The sequence below is a fragment of the Alosa sapidissima genome, chromosome 1 (assembly GCF_018492685.1).
Source record: "Alosa sapidissima isolate fAloSap1 chromosome 1, fAloSap1.pri, whole genome shotgun sequence".
Classification (NCBI taxonomy): Eukaryota; Metazoa; Chordata; class Actinopteri; order Clupeiformes; family Clupeidae; genus Alosa; species Alosa sapidissima.
The window spans coordinates 28186723-28204149 of NC_055957.1; the positions used below are offsets into that span (position 1 = coordinate 28186723).

Consider the following 17427-nt stretch of genomic DNA (forward strand, 5'->3'; position numbering starts at 1 on the left):
GTGATTTTCTAACCGACCTGCATATTTTTTGCCTATGCCTATCAGTTAGTTATCTGTCCGACAGATCTTTAGTACGCCAGCACATCAACCTCAAAGAAAGAGCAGAGCCAGCGTGCCAGTGTAAATGGAAACTGACCAGCAAACATGCATTAAATATTAACCGGTTTAACTCAGGACCTTGACAGCAGTGCACAGGGGCCAGCGCAAGGGGCTGACCCAAGGGACAGGCACAGCGGCAGTGTAGGTCAACTTTCACCAAAGAAAATCACCTCAGACTGCAGTAGTGCAGACATAACATTGCACATAACGTAATACATGGGCCTTCCTTTGGTGAACCACAAGCACTTAATGATTAGAGCAATGCAGACTGTGCGGAATGTAACCTTAACGTGTCATATCTTGCTGTAATGTCACGTCTGGCGCACGCTGTGAGTGTGAAGTGGGAAACTCCCTTGATACGCAAAGCTGTCTTTTCCTGTTCCCCATCGGTGTCACCCAGGCCGCGGCGTGAGTTACTGACCGTGGAGAGGGCCCTGATACGTAAGTAATCTTTCAAAGTGACTGCTCTCGCACACATGAATTATCTCGCCTGTGGAGGATCGTAATCTGGCCTTGTCTCCTTATTGCCTCAGGGCAGCTGGGCTTTTGTTGTTGTTTTTGAAGGAGGAGATATGCATTTCAGGAGAATTGTGCATGCATGTTACAACTGGAATCAATGATGATTACACACTCATTTTCAACTTTGGTTTATCTCAAAGAGTGATTTGTATAACAATATTATGTTTTTTTTTTTTATTTCAGTCATCAATATAATAACTAACTATACATAATTTAGAGACAACAAAAAAACATAGCTTTGCACAATTTTAAATATGCTGATACAATTAAGTATAAAAATAAAAGCAGTGAATTGTATTCAAATATAAACACAACTATTCACAAACTGTTTGCTACAAACCTCCTTAACACCTCTAAATCCAGCGTCAGTGAAGTTATGATGCCAAAGTAAAGTGGGGTGTAGAAGATTATGGAAGCCGAAGGGTGCCCCTTCCCGAGTCAAAACTCCAAAGATAAGATTCCATGGCAGTGTTCCATCCCTCTTAATCCATGGTTTGAGGGTGTTTACCTTTGGGGTACCAATTTGCCACGGAGTTAAGACACTGCAGTTTTCTTTATCTCATTTCTTTCCGATGTTTGACTGGGTGGTCTTGGCCATTGGTGACAAAAGCTATACAAAGTAATGAACTCAAGGCACTAGTGTACATATCCACAAATCATATCCATAAATAGTGGCAACGTTCCAATATACCAAAATCTGATGTAGTTTAAGAGTTGACTTCTGGTTGTGGGCCACAATGGCCCAAACCAACACATGTAGGTTTTTAAAAACAGAGGTATTGCATGAGGTATACCTTCTTAGTATGATTACAGTAAATTCCCCTGTCCCCCTGACAACACATTAATACTGCAACAATGTTCTGGTCTGAGCACAGAACAAAATAATTGTTTGGTTGCTCTCAACAACAACAAAAATTAGGTGGTTGCTGATGTTGTGTTATGACTTTCGTGCATTCTTTCAGAAGATTTCTTTCGGCAGATATGCTCTGGGGTGGCAGATAACTGCTGGAGTGGTTTCAGAATGACCCTGAAGCAAATATAGAGGCTGAGTCATCAGGCTAATGCAAATTGCTTGTACATCATTCCAAGATGTCAATGTGCAAATTTCCTCTGTTGCTGACCTTGTGCCCCCGGGCAAAAGACACACACGCTCCACATGTGAGCAGTTGCTCTTGCTAATGTCACCACGATAGGAGAGACAGTTTTTAAACAGTTTGTGTTTGGTCTGCACTGAAAGACGCTTGTAAAACAGGGCATGAGGCCGGTTCTGCGCTGGAACACACCTCCTCCACACCACACAAGATTCCACAGTCAGAAGAGTCTTTTCAAAATTCCATCTGCAGCAGGCTCTTTTTTTGTTTGTAGGGAAGAACCAAACAATAGTCCAGTCTGGAGAAAGTGAAGTCTCTCATACAAGTATTAATGGCCCTCTTCAGACTTGGCTGTGCTATATGAAAGAGCAGGTGCTAGGATTTATCGTCTTGAAGAACCTGGAAAAAGGGGAGACAGTAATGTACAAAAGAAGAAAGTCATTATATGCATGAATGTAGCCAAAATGTCTTCAATAAATAATCGATCTAATATGGCACCAATCAGCGCCAGATTGGGCCCAGATCTGTACCAGATCCATTCCAGAGGCTCCTTCACTGGACTTGGTTTAGTCCCTCTAGTCACTATTTGGGGCACGTCATTAAACGAAACAAACCCAAACCACATCACACAGGGGGAGGCAGGGAGCTTGAGAGAACTAGATGGTCTGTTAGTTATATTTACATGTGTATGCCAGAGAGCCTGTGTTGTGGTGTCTGATGGAAGGTCCTGTGATTGTCGTAAAAATTGTGCACTAACAAGGGAATTCATCTAGCTGAACTGTGTGAAGCAACAGATTTGCACAAACAAGTGAGTCAATAAGACTGGGACAGTGGAGACAGCTGGACTTATGAGGATGCAGTTGCCTACAGAGACAAAGGCGTAAACAGACCAAGTCCTGTTTTAAAACAGACCAAAGTAAGTGCAGACTCAAAGGTAAAAGACTAAAATAAATAGATAAATAAATAGGTGGAAGGCTCCTTACCTACCTGGTTGCGCGTTTTGTGGGATTTCTGCAGCCAGACCCGCCACTGGTCGTAGAGTTTGATGGACATGCTGCTGCAGCCGTAGGCATGTTTGCGCACCCAGCCAAAGAACTGCTTGAGGTCCCGCCTTAGAGTGGAGTTCTGCTGGCCCGACTTCGAGTCACAGGATCCACCCATCAGCCTCTCTGAGGAGAACGAGGTATGAGAACGACAACATTTAAACAATCTGTCAATGGATTGTTGTCTTGGACATTAGGCTTATCTTGTATGTGCGGCCACAGTTTACACTGCATGCCAAACAAAAAGCTGGGTAAAAATAAATCCTGGCCACTTTCAATAAATATCCGACCCCATGCTTCCAGATGGCCGACGCCAAAACAAAAGCAGAGGCAGAACAGACTTAATCTGCAAATCTTGAGTGTGTGGGAACTTTTGAGGGGAAAAATATCAAGCTAATGTTCCCCTGTAGCTTTTTGGTGAACCACGAAATGGAGATGGGGATAACTTGGCTAATTCGTTTCATGTGTCAGTGCTCCACAAGCGACTTGATTGCATTGTCTCGGCAATATGTGTTTTATTATGAGTCGACACAGCGAGATTAGCGTAGACGCAGTAGAATCCAGAGTGTGTTTCATTTGAGGACCTCTTTCATCACACAGCATGGACCCAACTCTAGGGCAGTTTGGTTATTTCATGAAGTGAGCTGTCACATATGTAAAGTAATAAAATGTGTTTTGGACAAACAAACTTGACCTGTTTTGTGTAAAATAATTTCCACATGAGGTAATTGCTTACTTACATTGCACTTCACAAATAAAAATTTTGAAACAGACTTTAAACAATCGACTTTGTGGTCATAACAAAGTAAACATCAATTTGAGAGTGGAAGGACATTGTTAACTTTAGTTCAAAACGCTTTAAAGGTCTTTAGAATGACATAATTATTGTCTACAGAGTCTTTATCTTCATTGACAAAAAACAAACAAACATGTGAGCACATAGGCAACAGTGACACGGTAAATCTACTTTTTTGGAGGGAAATAGTTCTTAGAACCTAGCTTAAATGAGGAGCCCAATCTCCCGGATGCTTGACCGGACAAGCTTTACTTCCCATTATGTCATCACTTTATCCAGTCTCTTTTCCACAGCTGATACATGGCACCAGTTCTCCCCCTATGTTGATGAATCCTGATGTGTCAGATATCGTAGACTTGACTTTGTTTTTTTTCTTTCAAGATCCTACACTAGAGTGTTCTTGATTTGAAGGAATACATTTTTGTCAGATCTCTACATGTCATACCATGGTGTTATTTAAGAAATGGATGAGTTATACCGACAGAACTATGTTGTATTACGATCCAGTCGTATTGTGGTTTTGAACGGTGTATTGACATGACAAGCTATTGGCTATAGGGCAAATAGCACATGAGCAATGTAATGTGAATGACCAAAGAAGACACAGGAATGTCAACATCAACTTTACTTAGTGTCTGGATGTGTGTATTGTGGAAGTATAAACACAACACATGGTCCCTCTTGTTTCAACAGACATTTTTGTTTGTGTCTTTGTTTGGTTATTTTTTTCTCACGCGAAATACTCACCACTGAGTGGAGTGGAGGCTGCCGTTGGGTGGCTCCAGTCGCTCCAGATGCCAGCCTTCCTGGAGCCCAGGATGCCCACAGGGTTGCAGCGCACCTGGACAAAGTACACAGTGCCCGGCCTCAAGCCTGCCAGCCTGCAGGAGGTCTGATTCCCCACGTCATCCACCACCTGTTGGAAGGGAACGAGAGGGAGAACACATAAACATGCAGACAGAGAGAGAGAGAGAGAGAGAGAGAGAGAGAGAGAGAGTGTATGAGAGAGGGAGAGCAGGCCACATCAAAATCAAACGAATGCCTTTCATGTTGTGGCACCCACAGAACACTTGGAGCCACTCGAGACAAAGAGAGGGAATCACCGTGTGATTCCAGAGCGAGCCTGCACATGCTCCTTGACTGGAGGAGGGATTTCTTTTAATGAGTGGAGAAAAAACTTCACACTTCTCACTGCTGCAGGGTGGGGATATGAATGACACCTTCACAAAACCCCATCTCTAGTGGCAAGCCATTATAGAATGTTCACACACACACACACACACACACACACACACACACAGCACAATCACACACTACATCTGTGCATACACCCATACTCGTCCTAGAGACCAGACACACACACACACACTTTTCTTGTTAACTTCTACACAGTAAGCCACACTGCCCTTAGAGTAAATCTGTTATCTATTACTTATTACAGATTGAGTAATTGGCCCCGGCGAAGAAAGCACCAACAACGTGCAGACGCAGGCTGCTTGGCTGTTTATGCCTCCGCTAATTCCCCCTTGAAATACCACAGCCCAGAGCGCATGAAGTGGAACCGGGCTGCATCCGGGCCAGGGCCGCTTCTACAGCGTGCTGCCTAACAATGAACACTGTGTAACAGCACTTCACAGAAACACAGGTCTAACTACCATAAAGTTAAAAGTTGTAGTTGTAGTTTTTTTTACCAAGTAGAAAATGGAATACCATAGATAATGGTGTTATGAAAGATGGTCTTTTCAGGGGACAGCACAACGGTGGTAGAAATCTGGGACTGAGTGCAGCAAAAGAGGACGCAATAATACCCACTGCAACACAATCATTCTCAGTTCTGTATCTTATCAGAGCTGTCCTCTTGGGATAAACACACCGAGAGCTCACATTTCAGTTAATGTGAATGAATGTGCAAACAACACATTAAGCGTAACATTTTAAAAGAGACATCTTGTTGGCAATGTTATGAGGCTAATATATATATGGGAGATAACAAGATTACTGCTTGAATCAATTTGATTTCCACACATTATGTTGAGTTGGGCATGAGAGCCACCAAAAAGCCAAGTATTTCTTTGTTTACAGTTAAAGAAATTGCAAGCTTTTACGAAGTACAATTATGTAACTGAGTAAATTATGTTTGTGAAATTCTTCCAACTCACAGTCTTCTTCCAGGCTGCATTCTGGATTGTTTTGTAAATGGCAAAACAATACTTTTGACAGCCCTGTGACAACACAGGGCAGTTTGAAAACGTTCCACTTCATGTTACCAAAGCCTCTCTCTACCCTGTCCAAGAGGAAACCTGCCTAATGATTGAGTCAATATGAGAGGCTCAGGAATGGTGGAGCAAGATGCCTTCACGTGAGAGGCAAATTAAGAACTGAATTTGCTAATGCCATCATATACTACTAGCATTCATAACTTTGCCTCAAAGTCATATGACAAATCAGATCAACATTGTCCATGCTGTGGAATGAAAAGCAAATGAAAAGAAACAGCTCTGAAGAAGCTTCAGGAACTGAAATGAAGATTAAAGCATTTGAATGAGAGAAAAGAGGCAAGAAGCACGTAATAAAACATGCCTTGACAACTACAACCCATTAAAAATGATGCGGCACAGCCCTTGTTTTTAAATACAGCTGCGGCGAATATCATGATACAGAGAACAGGTATATATATACCTTCCACTCGACGCTGTCCTCCAGCCGGTAACGGATCTGGTACTTGGCCTGGAAGAGGAAGTCCTTGAGGGCAGGTGGAGTGCCCCAGCGGACGCTCAGCTGGTCCTCCAGGTCCCCTACGCGGCTCACATGGACGTTTGCAGGGGGGTCGGTGGTGACTGAAACCAGAGGGGGAGGTGCAGTCAGAGACAGGATTTCAATCAACAGTTGTGTTGTTGGAGGACCTCTGCCTTTGATCATGCTCATTTAATCAATTATGTGGTCACATATGAACAAACATCAACAACAAATTGATTTCTTTCTCTTTTGACGAAATTTTGGGCTATAATAACACTTTAACATCTGATCCTGGTTTACCAAGGGATGTCTGCACTTCTCTGTAGCTGGAGAATGGAACATGCTTTAACCCTGAACTCTGGTGCTTCCGTCCAAACTCATTTGGAAGTAATCCAGCCCGCAATTACTCAAATCAGAAGCCAAAAGGCCTTGACAACACACAAGGTTACAGTTCCCCCCCAAAAGCCAGAGATCCCAGAGCACAGGACCAGGGTTAAAGGCATTTCATCACTGATAAATCTAGTCAAACAAATGCACTGCTTTGGCACGCACCTGTAGAACAAGACACCTGAGCAAATCACGCCTATAATCTGTAATAGCCTTTACCATGCCTGAGGGAGCAATAATCTGTCCTGTTGTGTGTGTGCAGGGAGACAGGAAGCATTTGGGTGTGTGTGTGTGTGGGTGTGTGTGTGTGTGTGTGTGTGTGTGTGTGTGTGTGTATGTGTGTTCGCGCGTTAGTGTGCGCATCTGTGCGTCACAGTTCCAGCAGCACCCTCTCATCACAGCCCACACCTTTCACCTCACTTCTTTTGGCCTCTTACACAGGGGTGGGTCCTCAGAGACAAAAGTAGGTAATTACTGGAACAGGGCAAGAGTGTGTGTGTGTATGTGTGTGTGTGTGTGTGTGTGTGTGTGTGTGTGTGTGTGTGTGTGTGTGTGTGTGGGGTGGGGGGGGGGTTGTTTTGTGAAGTTGTGTTTTCTCATTACTCCTTATGATGTTATTCTGTTAGAGCCTGTAATTCCATTTTTATGAAGTTTTATGAATCTTTTTTCCATGTGGGTTTCCCATGAGTGTGTGGCATCTTGCTGGAGTTCTGGCTTGGACAGAAGCATTCTGGGAGATAATAGGGGAATCTAAAGGGCTTTTCTGGGCTGGCTCTCTGGTCAAAACCCCTTAACTGTTGCAGCCAGAGGGGGAATTCATGGAATTAGGATTACTTCAGAGCCTGTAAAATTCCACAGGAGAGCAATAGACGTAAGCCAATAAGGTGCATGTAAGGGCATACAATGTGTGTGTCTGTGCCTGTGTGTGCATGTGTGCGTGTGTGTGTGTGTGTGTGTGTGTGTGTGTGTGTGTGTGTGTGTGTGCACGCGTGCGCGTGTGTGCGTGGGTGCGTGCGTGTTTGTGTGTGTGTGAGAGAGAGATAGTGAAGGTGTCTGTGTGGGTGCAATGACTAAAACTTAAAAGGGGTATGAGCTTGTCAAAAGGAAAGGGCGAGTCCAGAGCTATTCGTCACAGCTCCACCCGGCTCGGTTGGCAAAGAGAGACCTGGATGCTCTCGAGTTCCCTGCTCACGATGTGGCCTACGACACCCATCCAATAAAGTCGTGGCCACTGGGATAGGTCAAAAGGTTGAAGGTCAATCACTCACCCACGTCTAGGATGTCCAGGTAGATGATGTCAGAGGCAGCCGAGCCGAGCTGATTGGACGCCTCCACCCAGATTTCGTAGGGCGTGAACAGGGCCAGGTCGCGGGGAATGTAGCATGTGTACGGCTGGCCTGTGTTATAGTCTTCACACTCCTTCTCCCGCCCATACCACCTGAGGTCCACCAACACAAAGAGATACGTGAGACTCAGAGAGAGGGAGAAAGAGAAGAGAAAGAGAGAGAAAAGATAAAGGGAAGTGTGGAAAAGAAAAGAGAGAAACAAGGGGGGAGGGAGAAAGAGAGTGCATGTTTCTGGAACCAAGAGCCTTCCAGCGAACACCTTTTTCTAGTAATTTTTCCAAGCGTAATGGAAGCAAAGACATTTTTACAAGCGTAAAGCAAAATTCAGTTCAATTGAATGTTCTGTTTTTATTTACAATTTCACAGCCTGAGCATGAAGAGAGCATGAACAAATCCTAACATGTGCTAAGGCTTTTAGAATTAAAAATGTGATTGTCTAAATCCTCAACCAGCGGCCAACAGATTTTGCCCAGCATGAAGACTCAGGTTACTCACTGGCTTTACACAAGCTTAAGACATTTTATATGCCTAAATTACTTCGCTAAGTCAGAGCTTTGGTCATCTGGCAACACATCAAGAGAATTCTTCATCAAAGCCTCGATAATATGCTGTGAAGCTGCTGAAGGACGAGTCAGGGATTTTGGCTGTTGATGTTTAAGCTTGACAGCCAATCAGATTTCACCATTCCTTTCCGTACTCCTTAAGCAAAGTGTGGATTGGCTGGGATAGAAATTGCTTATTTCCCATTTACAGAGCCAGGACTGAGTATAAACACCAAAGGTTTCTCTAAACCCACCCCAGATTTACCACGATTGTAACAGTGGCTCACCTCAGCTTATACTTGAGGGTGTATTTGGTCCTGATGAAGGTCTCGCCCTGTCCCCCCGGGGCCCATCGGCAAGTCAGGTCCTTGGTGTTCCTGGACCAACAGGTGAGGTTCACTGGCTTCTCCGGTGGCACTGGACACAGACAGGAGACAGAGGAGTCAGAAGATAGGCAGGAAAGGAAAACACACACACACAAAATAAAACAGATAATTCAATTGACTGGTCTTAAAAGTCAGCAAGCGGCAGTAAAACACATCATGAGAAACCTGCGCGTAAGCAGAGCCGGAGCAGCGGATGTGAACGTGATGGTGAAGGTGCCAGTGAAACCCCTTGGCTGTCCCATTGAGCAGGATAAACAGCGGCGACGGGGGCTTTCACATCTTCAACAACGGATGAGCGTTTTCAGCTGTCCTCCTCGTTTAACTTTAGGACTCCTGCCAAGATTCCATTCAACTCCCAACGAACAAAAGACAGCGAGGGAGAGTAAGTGTCGGCGTGCGATTATGGCCGACTGTGACGCTCAGGCCTGACTTCAGAGGAAGCTGAGGCTTAGCTCGGATGAACGCAGCATTTTAGACAGGCTCATCTTCTTCATATGAAAGTTTTTTTTTTTTTTTTTTGGGGGGGGGGGGGGGGTGCAAAGAGCTCTCCTTTCAGTCACACACAGTGGTCTGTTCTTATGTTTTTGCATGACTCTTTCTGTGTGTGTGTGTGTGTGTGTGTGTGTGAGAGTGTGTATGTGTGTGTGTGAGAGAGAGAAAGAAGAAGAGGAGAAAGAGTGTAAGTTTGTATGTTTGTAAACACAAATATGTGTTTATTGTCTATGCAAGCATTACATTGTAAAGAGTAGGACATTTTTCTGTTAAAAAATACCAGTCAGTAATGAGTGTGAAAGGCTATGTAAAGACTAGAGAAAGAGAGTCTAAATGTGTGTGCACATACAGAATGTATGTATTTGTGTGTAGGTGTGTGTCTGCGCGTCAGTGAATGTGTGTTTATGTGTGAAGCGAGTATGTATGTTTATGCGTCAGCGAGTGTGTATGTTTATGTGTGAAAGTGACAATGTTAAGTTTGTGAGGGAGAGAGAAAGTTGAACGAGTGTGTGTGTGTGTGTGTGAGAGAGAGAGAGAGAGAGAGAGAGGGAGAGAGTTAGGTAGAGAGGGTAGAGTAGAATGTACCACACAGGTGCCAGAAGTAAGCCACCAGAACACACGGCTATCTTAAGGGCTTATATAAGTATGAGTTCATTGTTCAGAAAAAAAGCATTAAATACTGCAACAACTGCAACAACTCGACAGACAAGGAGGTCAAATTTAAATGCTGTGAGCTCGGAACTCCCTACTCCCCATCTGCTACCCTGAACTCAACAGACACAGCCTTACTCTCTTACTCCAACACACACACACACACACACAGACACACACACTAGTTTAAACTAAATTATCTAGTGAGCCTCTATCATTTAATATAGTGATAACTATTAATAGTTATAGTAATTTATCTATAATTACATGTAATAATTATTTGTATTAATGAATCTATGGTTTTATATTAATGTTGGTACATACTTTGACAGCACAAGTGTTCTTGTCATGTCAATTAAACCTTTGAAAAAGAAATCTTAATCTTTTGTTAAAGAAATCTCTCTCTGTCTTTCTGTCACTGTCTCCTCCGATGCTCTCCTCCTCCTCTCCTCTCTCCCCTCGTCCTTGCAGACTTACTGCCAACGTAGAGGCAGGAGCCGGCGAGGACATGGCCCCCATTGTTGTGGCACACTAGGTTGTCCCCGGAGCGCTGGCGTGATCCCGGCAGCGGGGGCAGGGTGACGCTGAGCACAGAGGGGCTGAGCACCGCATAGGTGCTGCTGGGCAAACGCTTGCCGTTCAACGTCCAGAAGAGTGAGCTGGCATGCAGGCCGAGCTCTGGGCTGACCGAGCAGGTGGCCGTCAGGCTGGTGCCGATCCGCACAGCCATGTCCTGGGGCTGTATAGCAGCCAGCTCTAGGAAAAAGAGAAAGAGAGGAAATGGGCAGGATGAAATAAAAAGGATGAAATTTAAATAAACAAAGAAATAACCAAACAAGCAACACAAAAAAAACACAACAAAAACAGTTGAATTGTGCTGAATAGGATTCAAATGACAGAAAAAGCTGTCGTACATAAAGGAATTGACGTAAGCTGAGTAGGGCTCATGGCACATGAATCTTACTTATGCTATTAAAATCACCGTTTAAATCATTAAGAAACTATTCCATACATATTATTAAGAATGATGATATATTTATCCATTTATTTCGGAAATTCAATCAGACTGAGGTTCAGGCCTTTTCACTTAGAGGGTAGAAAATTAAAATAAGTTATAGACTGCAGAGATCCGTGTAGAGGGATTGTTACTTAAGCTGCATGTTTCGTACACACACTACACTTTTTTATTACAACGAGGTTATGCTTGGCCACTGAATTTCAGTTAGATCACCTTTAAGCATGACAGTGTCACACCAAAGGCACAGAGGGGGAAGGAAAATTTGGACCTGACACAAAACAAGCCTTTTCCTTTAAACATTTTAATGATAGTGGCAATTACCTCTATTTATTTTAAGTGTCTGCATAGGAAATGGGCTGTAAAATATCATTTGTTTTTAGAAGGTCTCGTGAGGTAAGCCCAAAGTCCTGTGATCACGGAGGCAACACTCTAAACCAAGGCAAATATACAGCGCCCCGTGGTTAAGCCCAAGGATTAGACCGCTCCCATTGTGATGATGAAAAATGGGAGCCTGTTTTGTGGCGCTTCTTCTCAGTGGTGTCATTCGGCAAGGTTAGATGAAAGCCTGTTAATGTCTTGGTGTTACTCTCTCCTGTGCTCTGTGTTTATGTTCTACTCAGGGTCCAACAGGGGCTCTGATCCAGCTGCATGAGTATGCTTTTAAAATACATTGAACGAAGCTTGTCTTCTGTGATTTCACAGGGAAAGTAGGGAAATGTTATTCACTGCTTACACATTTGGTCATTAATTCATGCAGGCTTTTAATTAAGTCTTAAGTGTTAATTATTTTCAATTATTTTATGGTATTATTTAATTCATCCTGTTTTTTTAATGTTTTGTTTTTAAATTGGTATGGCTGTTTTGTTATACTTGGAGTAATTAAAAACTTTAAACAGTTCAATTTTGACTAATGCAAAACTATTGAAGCCTTTTTAGTTTCATGGGTTTGCAGCAGATTTTTCTTCAGAAAAAAAGGCAGTGCAGACAGTGTGTGTACTCAATTGAATGACTAAATCTTAATGTCAAAGCAAGGTAAAGCATAGGTGAAAAGGACCATGCGTAAGACCTAAGTGACCATCCTTTGAACTCGTGTGATTATAGGCCTCTATGTGGTCGATGCGTTACATTAACTCTGATTAGTCAGACAAGGTAAAAACTGAGGAATGGGAAAACACTCTAAAACGCGGGGGAAATGAAGTAACTGTTTTGTTGCGGCTCATAAAGTACCACACTCCATGTGTTAAATGAATTATGGCCTGACCTGCTAAAATTCTAGCGCCTGTGAGATTTCTCAATAATGATATATTACATGAAAAAAATGCATAATGTTAAATAACTCTAAAGTTGACCTGATAAATACTTCTATTCTCTTGGCAAAGAATTTCTTTATGTTTACTTGTTAAATGTTTCTTGTAGCTACTCCACTTATGAAACTGTCAATTTATCAATCCACAATTTCTCACCCAGGCTTTTCATTAGGCTATTTGTCTCATGGAAGGCTGGTCTCACCTGGTTCTGTCACGGTAGACGGTAGGCCTATTGGTTAAACATCACTTGATGCGTCAAAAATTAGGGTATTGCCATGCAGTGATTAGCTGGTTATAACATTCGCGTATCATGTGTAACTCCAGTACTTACGGGTCGAGGAAGACAGCACACCAGGACCGGTCATTATGAGAAACAATAACGTGATCATATTTCAAGGAATGTTCTTCTCTCTCCGTAAAACAAAACGATATCTTCTTATTTTTAGCGTAAATATTTCACGCACGCATGCAGTCCCGACGATACCAGATCCAGAACTCTTGATGTGGGAGCCTGTCCTTAGTTGGTTTGGCTATCGTATCCAAGCAGGCGGCTTTGTGGATGTTAACAAGCGGTCTCAATTTCAGACAGAGTTGGGAAAACCTACTTGTCTACGTCTAGGTAAACTTGTGGTGGATAATGTCCCTATGTCCAGTTTTGTCATAGTTTACCACGGTGAACTGCTAGAACACATTCAAGTTTATACTTTGTAAGCTCCTCCCCTGTCTTCCCACACAGTCGCCAAGTCATTTTAGACTCTTTCGTTCCTTTCCGTCTTTTCGTTGTCTCATTCCATTTTACCAATGCGGCGCACGCTGCACACTCCGACATTTGCTCTCGCGTTCTTCTTGGTTGACTCATGTAGGCCTTTAGTGATTCTGAAGGATTAGATCACCTGTGTGCCTGTGTGCCTGTCAGCTATTACAAAACGATGTAGGTGTACACAGCAAGCCCTACAACATTTAAAACAAATTCTGCGCCCACACAAAAGTCTATAGAAGATATAGTCTTCACAAACGTTTTCGAACTATTCTGCTGTATACATATGCACACAGTGAACATTTACATAGCCAATACGTGTCCTACTATAAAATGTGTTTTTTCCCCCCTTCTTTTTTTCAAGTTCATGTGATACCCCCCTCATAGGCCTATTCAAAGTAGGCTGTAGGCCTATAGGTTTCTAGAGAGGAATGTGAACAATATATGAAGCTTCGTTCAGAGTAAGGCAGGCTACATATGGCTATTCGGGGCACTATTTGGTGAGCAGGCCGAGAAAGAGTGTAATAGCCTTTAGATAGGCCATGGCCTTGGGTACCAGCTAGGCTACTTTAGCGCAATTGGACCTTGATCAGTAATCGCTTTTCAGAGTGAAACAATAAAGTGACGGGAGACCATATATGGTGATTTTCCAACAGGACAGAAAAACAAAACATCCCTTCTTTCCTGGCCGTGCCTTTGTAATTGCTGTGACTAATGCTTGACGAACAGCACTTGGGGTATGTCTGAGGTGCGGAATGGGCCAGTGAGTCACATTTGTTCAAGAGAAATTGAGTGTTTTTTACAATAACCACGACGGCCAGTACGTCGAAGCTCACAGTGCCACAATGCTACGCTTTATCAATTCTAATGAACCAGCTCTTGTTCTGGTGGACATTACCGCCCGTCTCATGGCGAGTTTGTCCCGTAAGTGGGATGACTAGACTCACTTGCTACCCCTCGTCACTTTCCAGTTATCAAAGCTAACCGCGCTTCGCATGACTGGTTTGGGCATTGGGGCATAATGCATCTTTCATAGAACCAGACAGTTAGCTTTTTATATCATCATTCATTCGTGATGTTTTTTGTTCTTTCATCATCACTGGCCTGTACAGATAAACGTGGCCAAAGTCTGGGCTTCTCATATCCTTTTGCCTTTTGACGCATCAACTATATTCCATTAATCTGCTGTATTTTAATTCTAAGTATTTTTTATTCTACTTTCTGTTTTATGCCAAGAGAGGATGCATTGTCAGTAGCTATTTAACAATCATAAAACTTAGTCTGTATCATGTCATGATGAATGGGCACTGCAATGCTGAGGCCACTGGTCACGATCATGTTACTCAATACTTCACAGACTTAACCGGAATCAGTCTAAGGACAGCAATCAGTCAGGAAAAGCAGCTTTCCAAGACAAGGGTAATGAAGGAGCCTGTCTGGATAACATGGCCAAGGAGGATAAGTTAACATATGTCCTGCCAGAGCAGGCAACAAGGTAGTGGGGCGTAATATGTCTGAATTAAAGCTGACAATGAGCAAAAAGGTTCTGAAGGAGCTTCATCTTCCCTTAAGACAGCCAAACAGGACATAACGACATGGGAAGGCATTGATGATCAGGGACCCAGTGATTTAGTAGATGATGGCTGGCATGTGGAACAAATTACACAACCATAAAGATTTTTTTTCTTTGTCAGGAGGGAATTCTGCCTTGCACAGGCTGCTCTCAACTCTGTAGAAGAGTGTGAAAGTCTTCAGCCAGTGTTGAGCCTCTTTGATAACCTTTGAATCTATCATGTTGTATTGCACAGAGGATCCAGGAGGTGTTTCCCAAAAAACTAAAAAAAAAGGAAGGAAAAGGGGCAAAGGAATAAAGACAGAGAGAAAGGAAGAAAAGGGGGGGAAAGAAAAGAAAAGGAGACCCATAATGACTATCGGTTCTGGGAAAATCAAGAGTGAAATCAACCTAAATCAAGATGTTTCCTCGTTATGTGAAGAGACAGGCCACAGACCACGGTGGTACACTTTCCACTGATTGGGGGGAAATGTTTGTTTGAAGAGAGGTCATTGCCTTTGATGGCATGTTTGAATTCTCTCTGGCTTTTAATGCATGTTGAACTCTGTGTATACCAAAGCACTACTGGGCAAAAAAGGGGGGAGCACATTAAAATGAAGAGAGTTGTACATGGAACAGAAATCAGATTCTAATTTGAAGGATTCCCTGCTCACATACTTTCTAAAGTCAGTGAAGCACCTTTGGCATTTCTCTCCAATAATGCATGACAGATGTATATCAACCATGCGCTCAGTGATGGCAGGATTTCTCAAATGTGTAGCCAATATTCCTGCAGGACCTGCAGTAGTTAACTTTCCCCACCCCCAACCACCACCACCACCACCACGTCCTCTACCCTCTCATCCCTCTCCATCTGGATTCAATGTGTTGTTGCAGAGCATCAACAATCAAACAAGAAATGGCTAAAAGGGGTTAGGGTTTTCTAGCACTGAGTGCTCTCATCTTACAAGCCAAAATGGTTACTCTGTGCACATGGGTCTCTGACAGTTTCCATACTGGTAACTGCTAAATAATGTCTATTTTATAACGAAGTACAGGAAACAGAGATATTATAACAGAGTGATTTATTATGTATTACAAGAAAAAGCTACCCTGGAAATCCAGAGTTCTCGCAAAAGCACAATTTGAATTGTCTCTGCGAGACACTCTGGCAATGAGTAATGATGCACGTTACTTTTACCCCTTGCATCGCGAGGAATCAATCACATCAGTTTATCTTATTATATACAGTAGGCACGGCTGAAGTGGCCTTGAGCAAGGCACCTAACCCCTCACTGCTCCCCGAGTGCCTTGTTGTTGCAGGCAGCTCACTGCACCGGTATTAGTTTGTGCTTCACCTCACTGTGTGTTCACTGTGTGCTGAGTGTGTTTCACTAATTGGGATAAATGCAGAGACCAAATTTCCCTCACGGGATCAAAAGAGTATATATTTCTAGATTACCAGGATCTGGGTTTTCCAGGATAAGAAAAAACACAACGCCTCAGTTATCTTCATATAACAAATTATTCACTTCATATTTTTGGTATGTTTTTTGTGTTATTTCATACTAATATGACTTGTGCAGTTTTAATTGTGTGTATTGGTTATTTGGTTGGTTTACTGTGGTTATTACACTTCTGGCCCATGAGAGAGCATGGGTAACTGTAGGCTGAAAAGTCAGATCTTTGGCCATCAGGAGGAAGTCTCACCTACATTGTGAATGACCACCTACTTTGAACAGAAGATAAAGAGCATTGCTTTGTCTTGAAATACAGTAAAACTTCAAGAGAAATGTCACCAAAACCCAGAACCAGCTATTGTGTATGACCTTTCCCAAAACATATGTACACAATCATGTGACAGGCATCACAGAAAGCCAATTACAAGGATTCCCCAGACTTGATAGTCTGCTTGCCCAGAGTTTAAAGGGATCCTGTGTTGTTTTGGAATCGCCTGTGGAAGCCATCCTGTCACTCTGAAAATCATATGGTATGGCGTGGGAACTGCCAGAATATACACTGTATGTGCAATGTGAAAGTTTTTAACTATCTAAAACTACACATTGAAATCAGTTGTTAAAGCTAATTTTGAAACAATTTTTCAGAGAAATAGGACCTATCAGTGGTTCTTGATTTTGTATGTCAATCAACAGATGTCTTGAATCTATTCTAATCTATCTTCTGTCAAGGGTAGGTGGTCTAAAATTCAGGTCCTCCACAATAATGTCCATGTTTTATGCTCATTTTTAAAACGTTTGCTTCTGAGAGATATTTTCCACAGACCTCCTGCACAGGAAGCTATCACTAAGTAAACTACTACAAGAGTGCTCCTGTAAAGGTGCACTCTTAGCCTGGAGATTCCAGACCCAAATCCAAAAGATTATGGGTCTGGCCACGAATAATGTAATGGCCCAACTCGAGGGGTTGGCACCAAGCATTAGAAAATCTCACTGCTCGCAATTGGATACCTCTATACGGCCAATGTTTACTGTCTGATTCCGGACTTTGACGCAATTGGAAAACACTACGACTGTCATCGGTTTAGCTCGCTTCTGGCCCGCCTATATCAGCTACACAGATGTGATTGGTTCCCCGCGATGCAAGGGGCAAAAGTAACGTGCATCATTATTCATTGGCAGAGTCTCTCGCTAAGCAAATTGATATTGTGCTCCCGCGAGAACTCTGGATTCCCAGGGTAGTGCACT

General features: G+C 43.0%; 1 protein-coding gene across 2 annotated transcripts; it reads right to left on the minus strand.

The window, feature by feature from the left end:
- Positions 1–771: 771 nt before the first annotated feature.
- crlf1a (cytokine receptor-like factor 1a) lies at positions 772–13239 on the minus strand. 2 transcript variants are annotated; one of them, XM_042099428.1, is made up of 8 exons: positions 12745–13239; positions 10566–10844; positions 8847–8976; positions 7940–8109; positions 6228–6385; positions 4296–4464; positions 2693–2878; positions 772–2108 (listed from the first exon to the last, which is right to left on the minus strand). In XM_042099428.1, exons 1-8 carry the CDS (start codon positions 12800–12802, stop codon positions 2092–2094), a joined length of 1167 nt encoding a protein of 388 aa, XP_041955362.1. In that variant the 5' UTR covers positions 12803–13239; the 3' UTR covers positions 772–2091. The 2 variants fall into 2 exon arrangements, with proteins under 2 accessions (XP_041955362.1, XP_041955356.1); XM_042099422.1 differs by having other exon boundaries at positions 773–2108; positions 2697–2878.
- Between the last annotated feature and the right edge of the window lie 4188 nt (positions 13240–17427).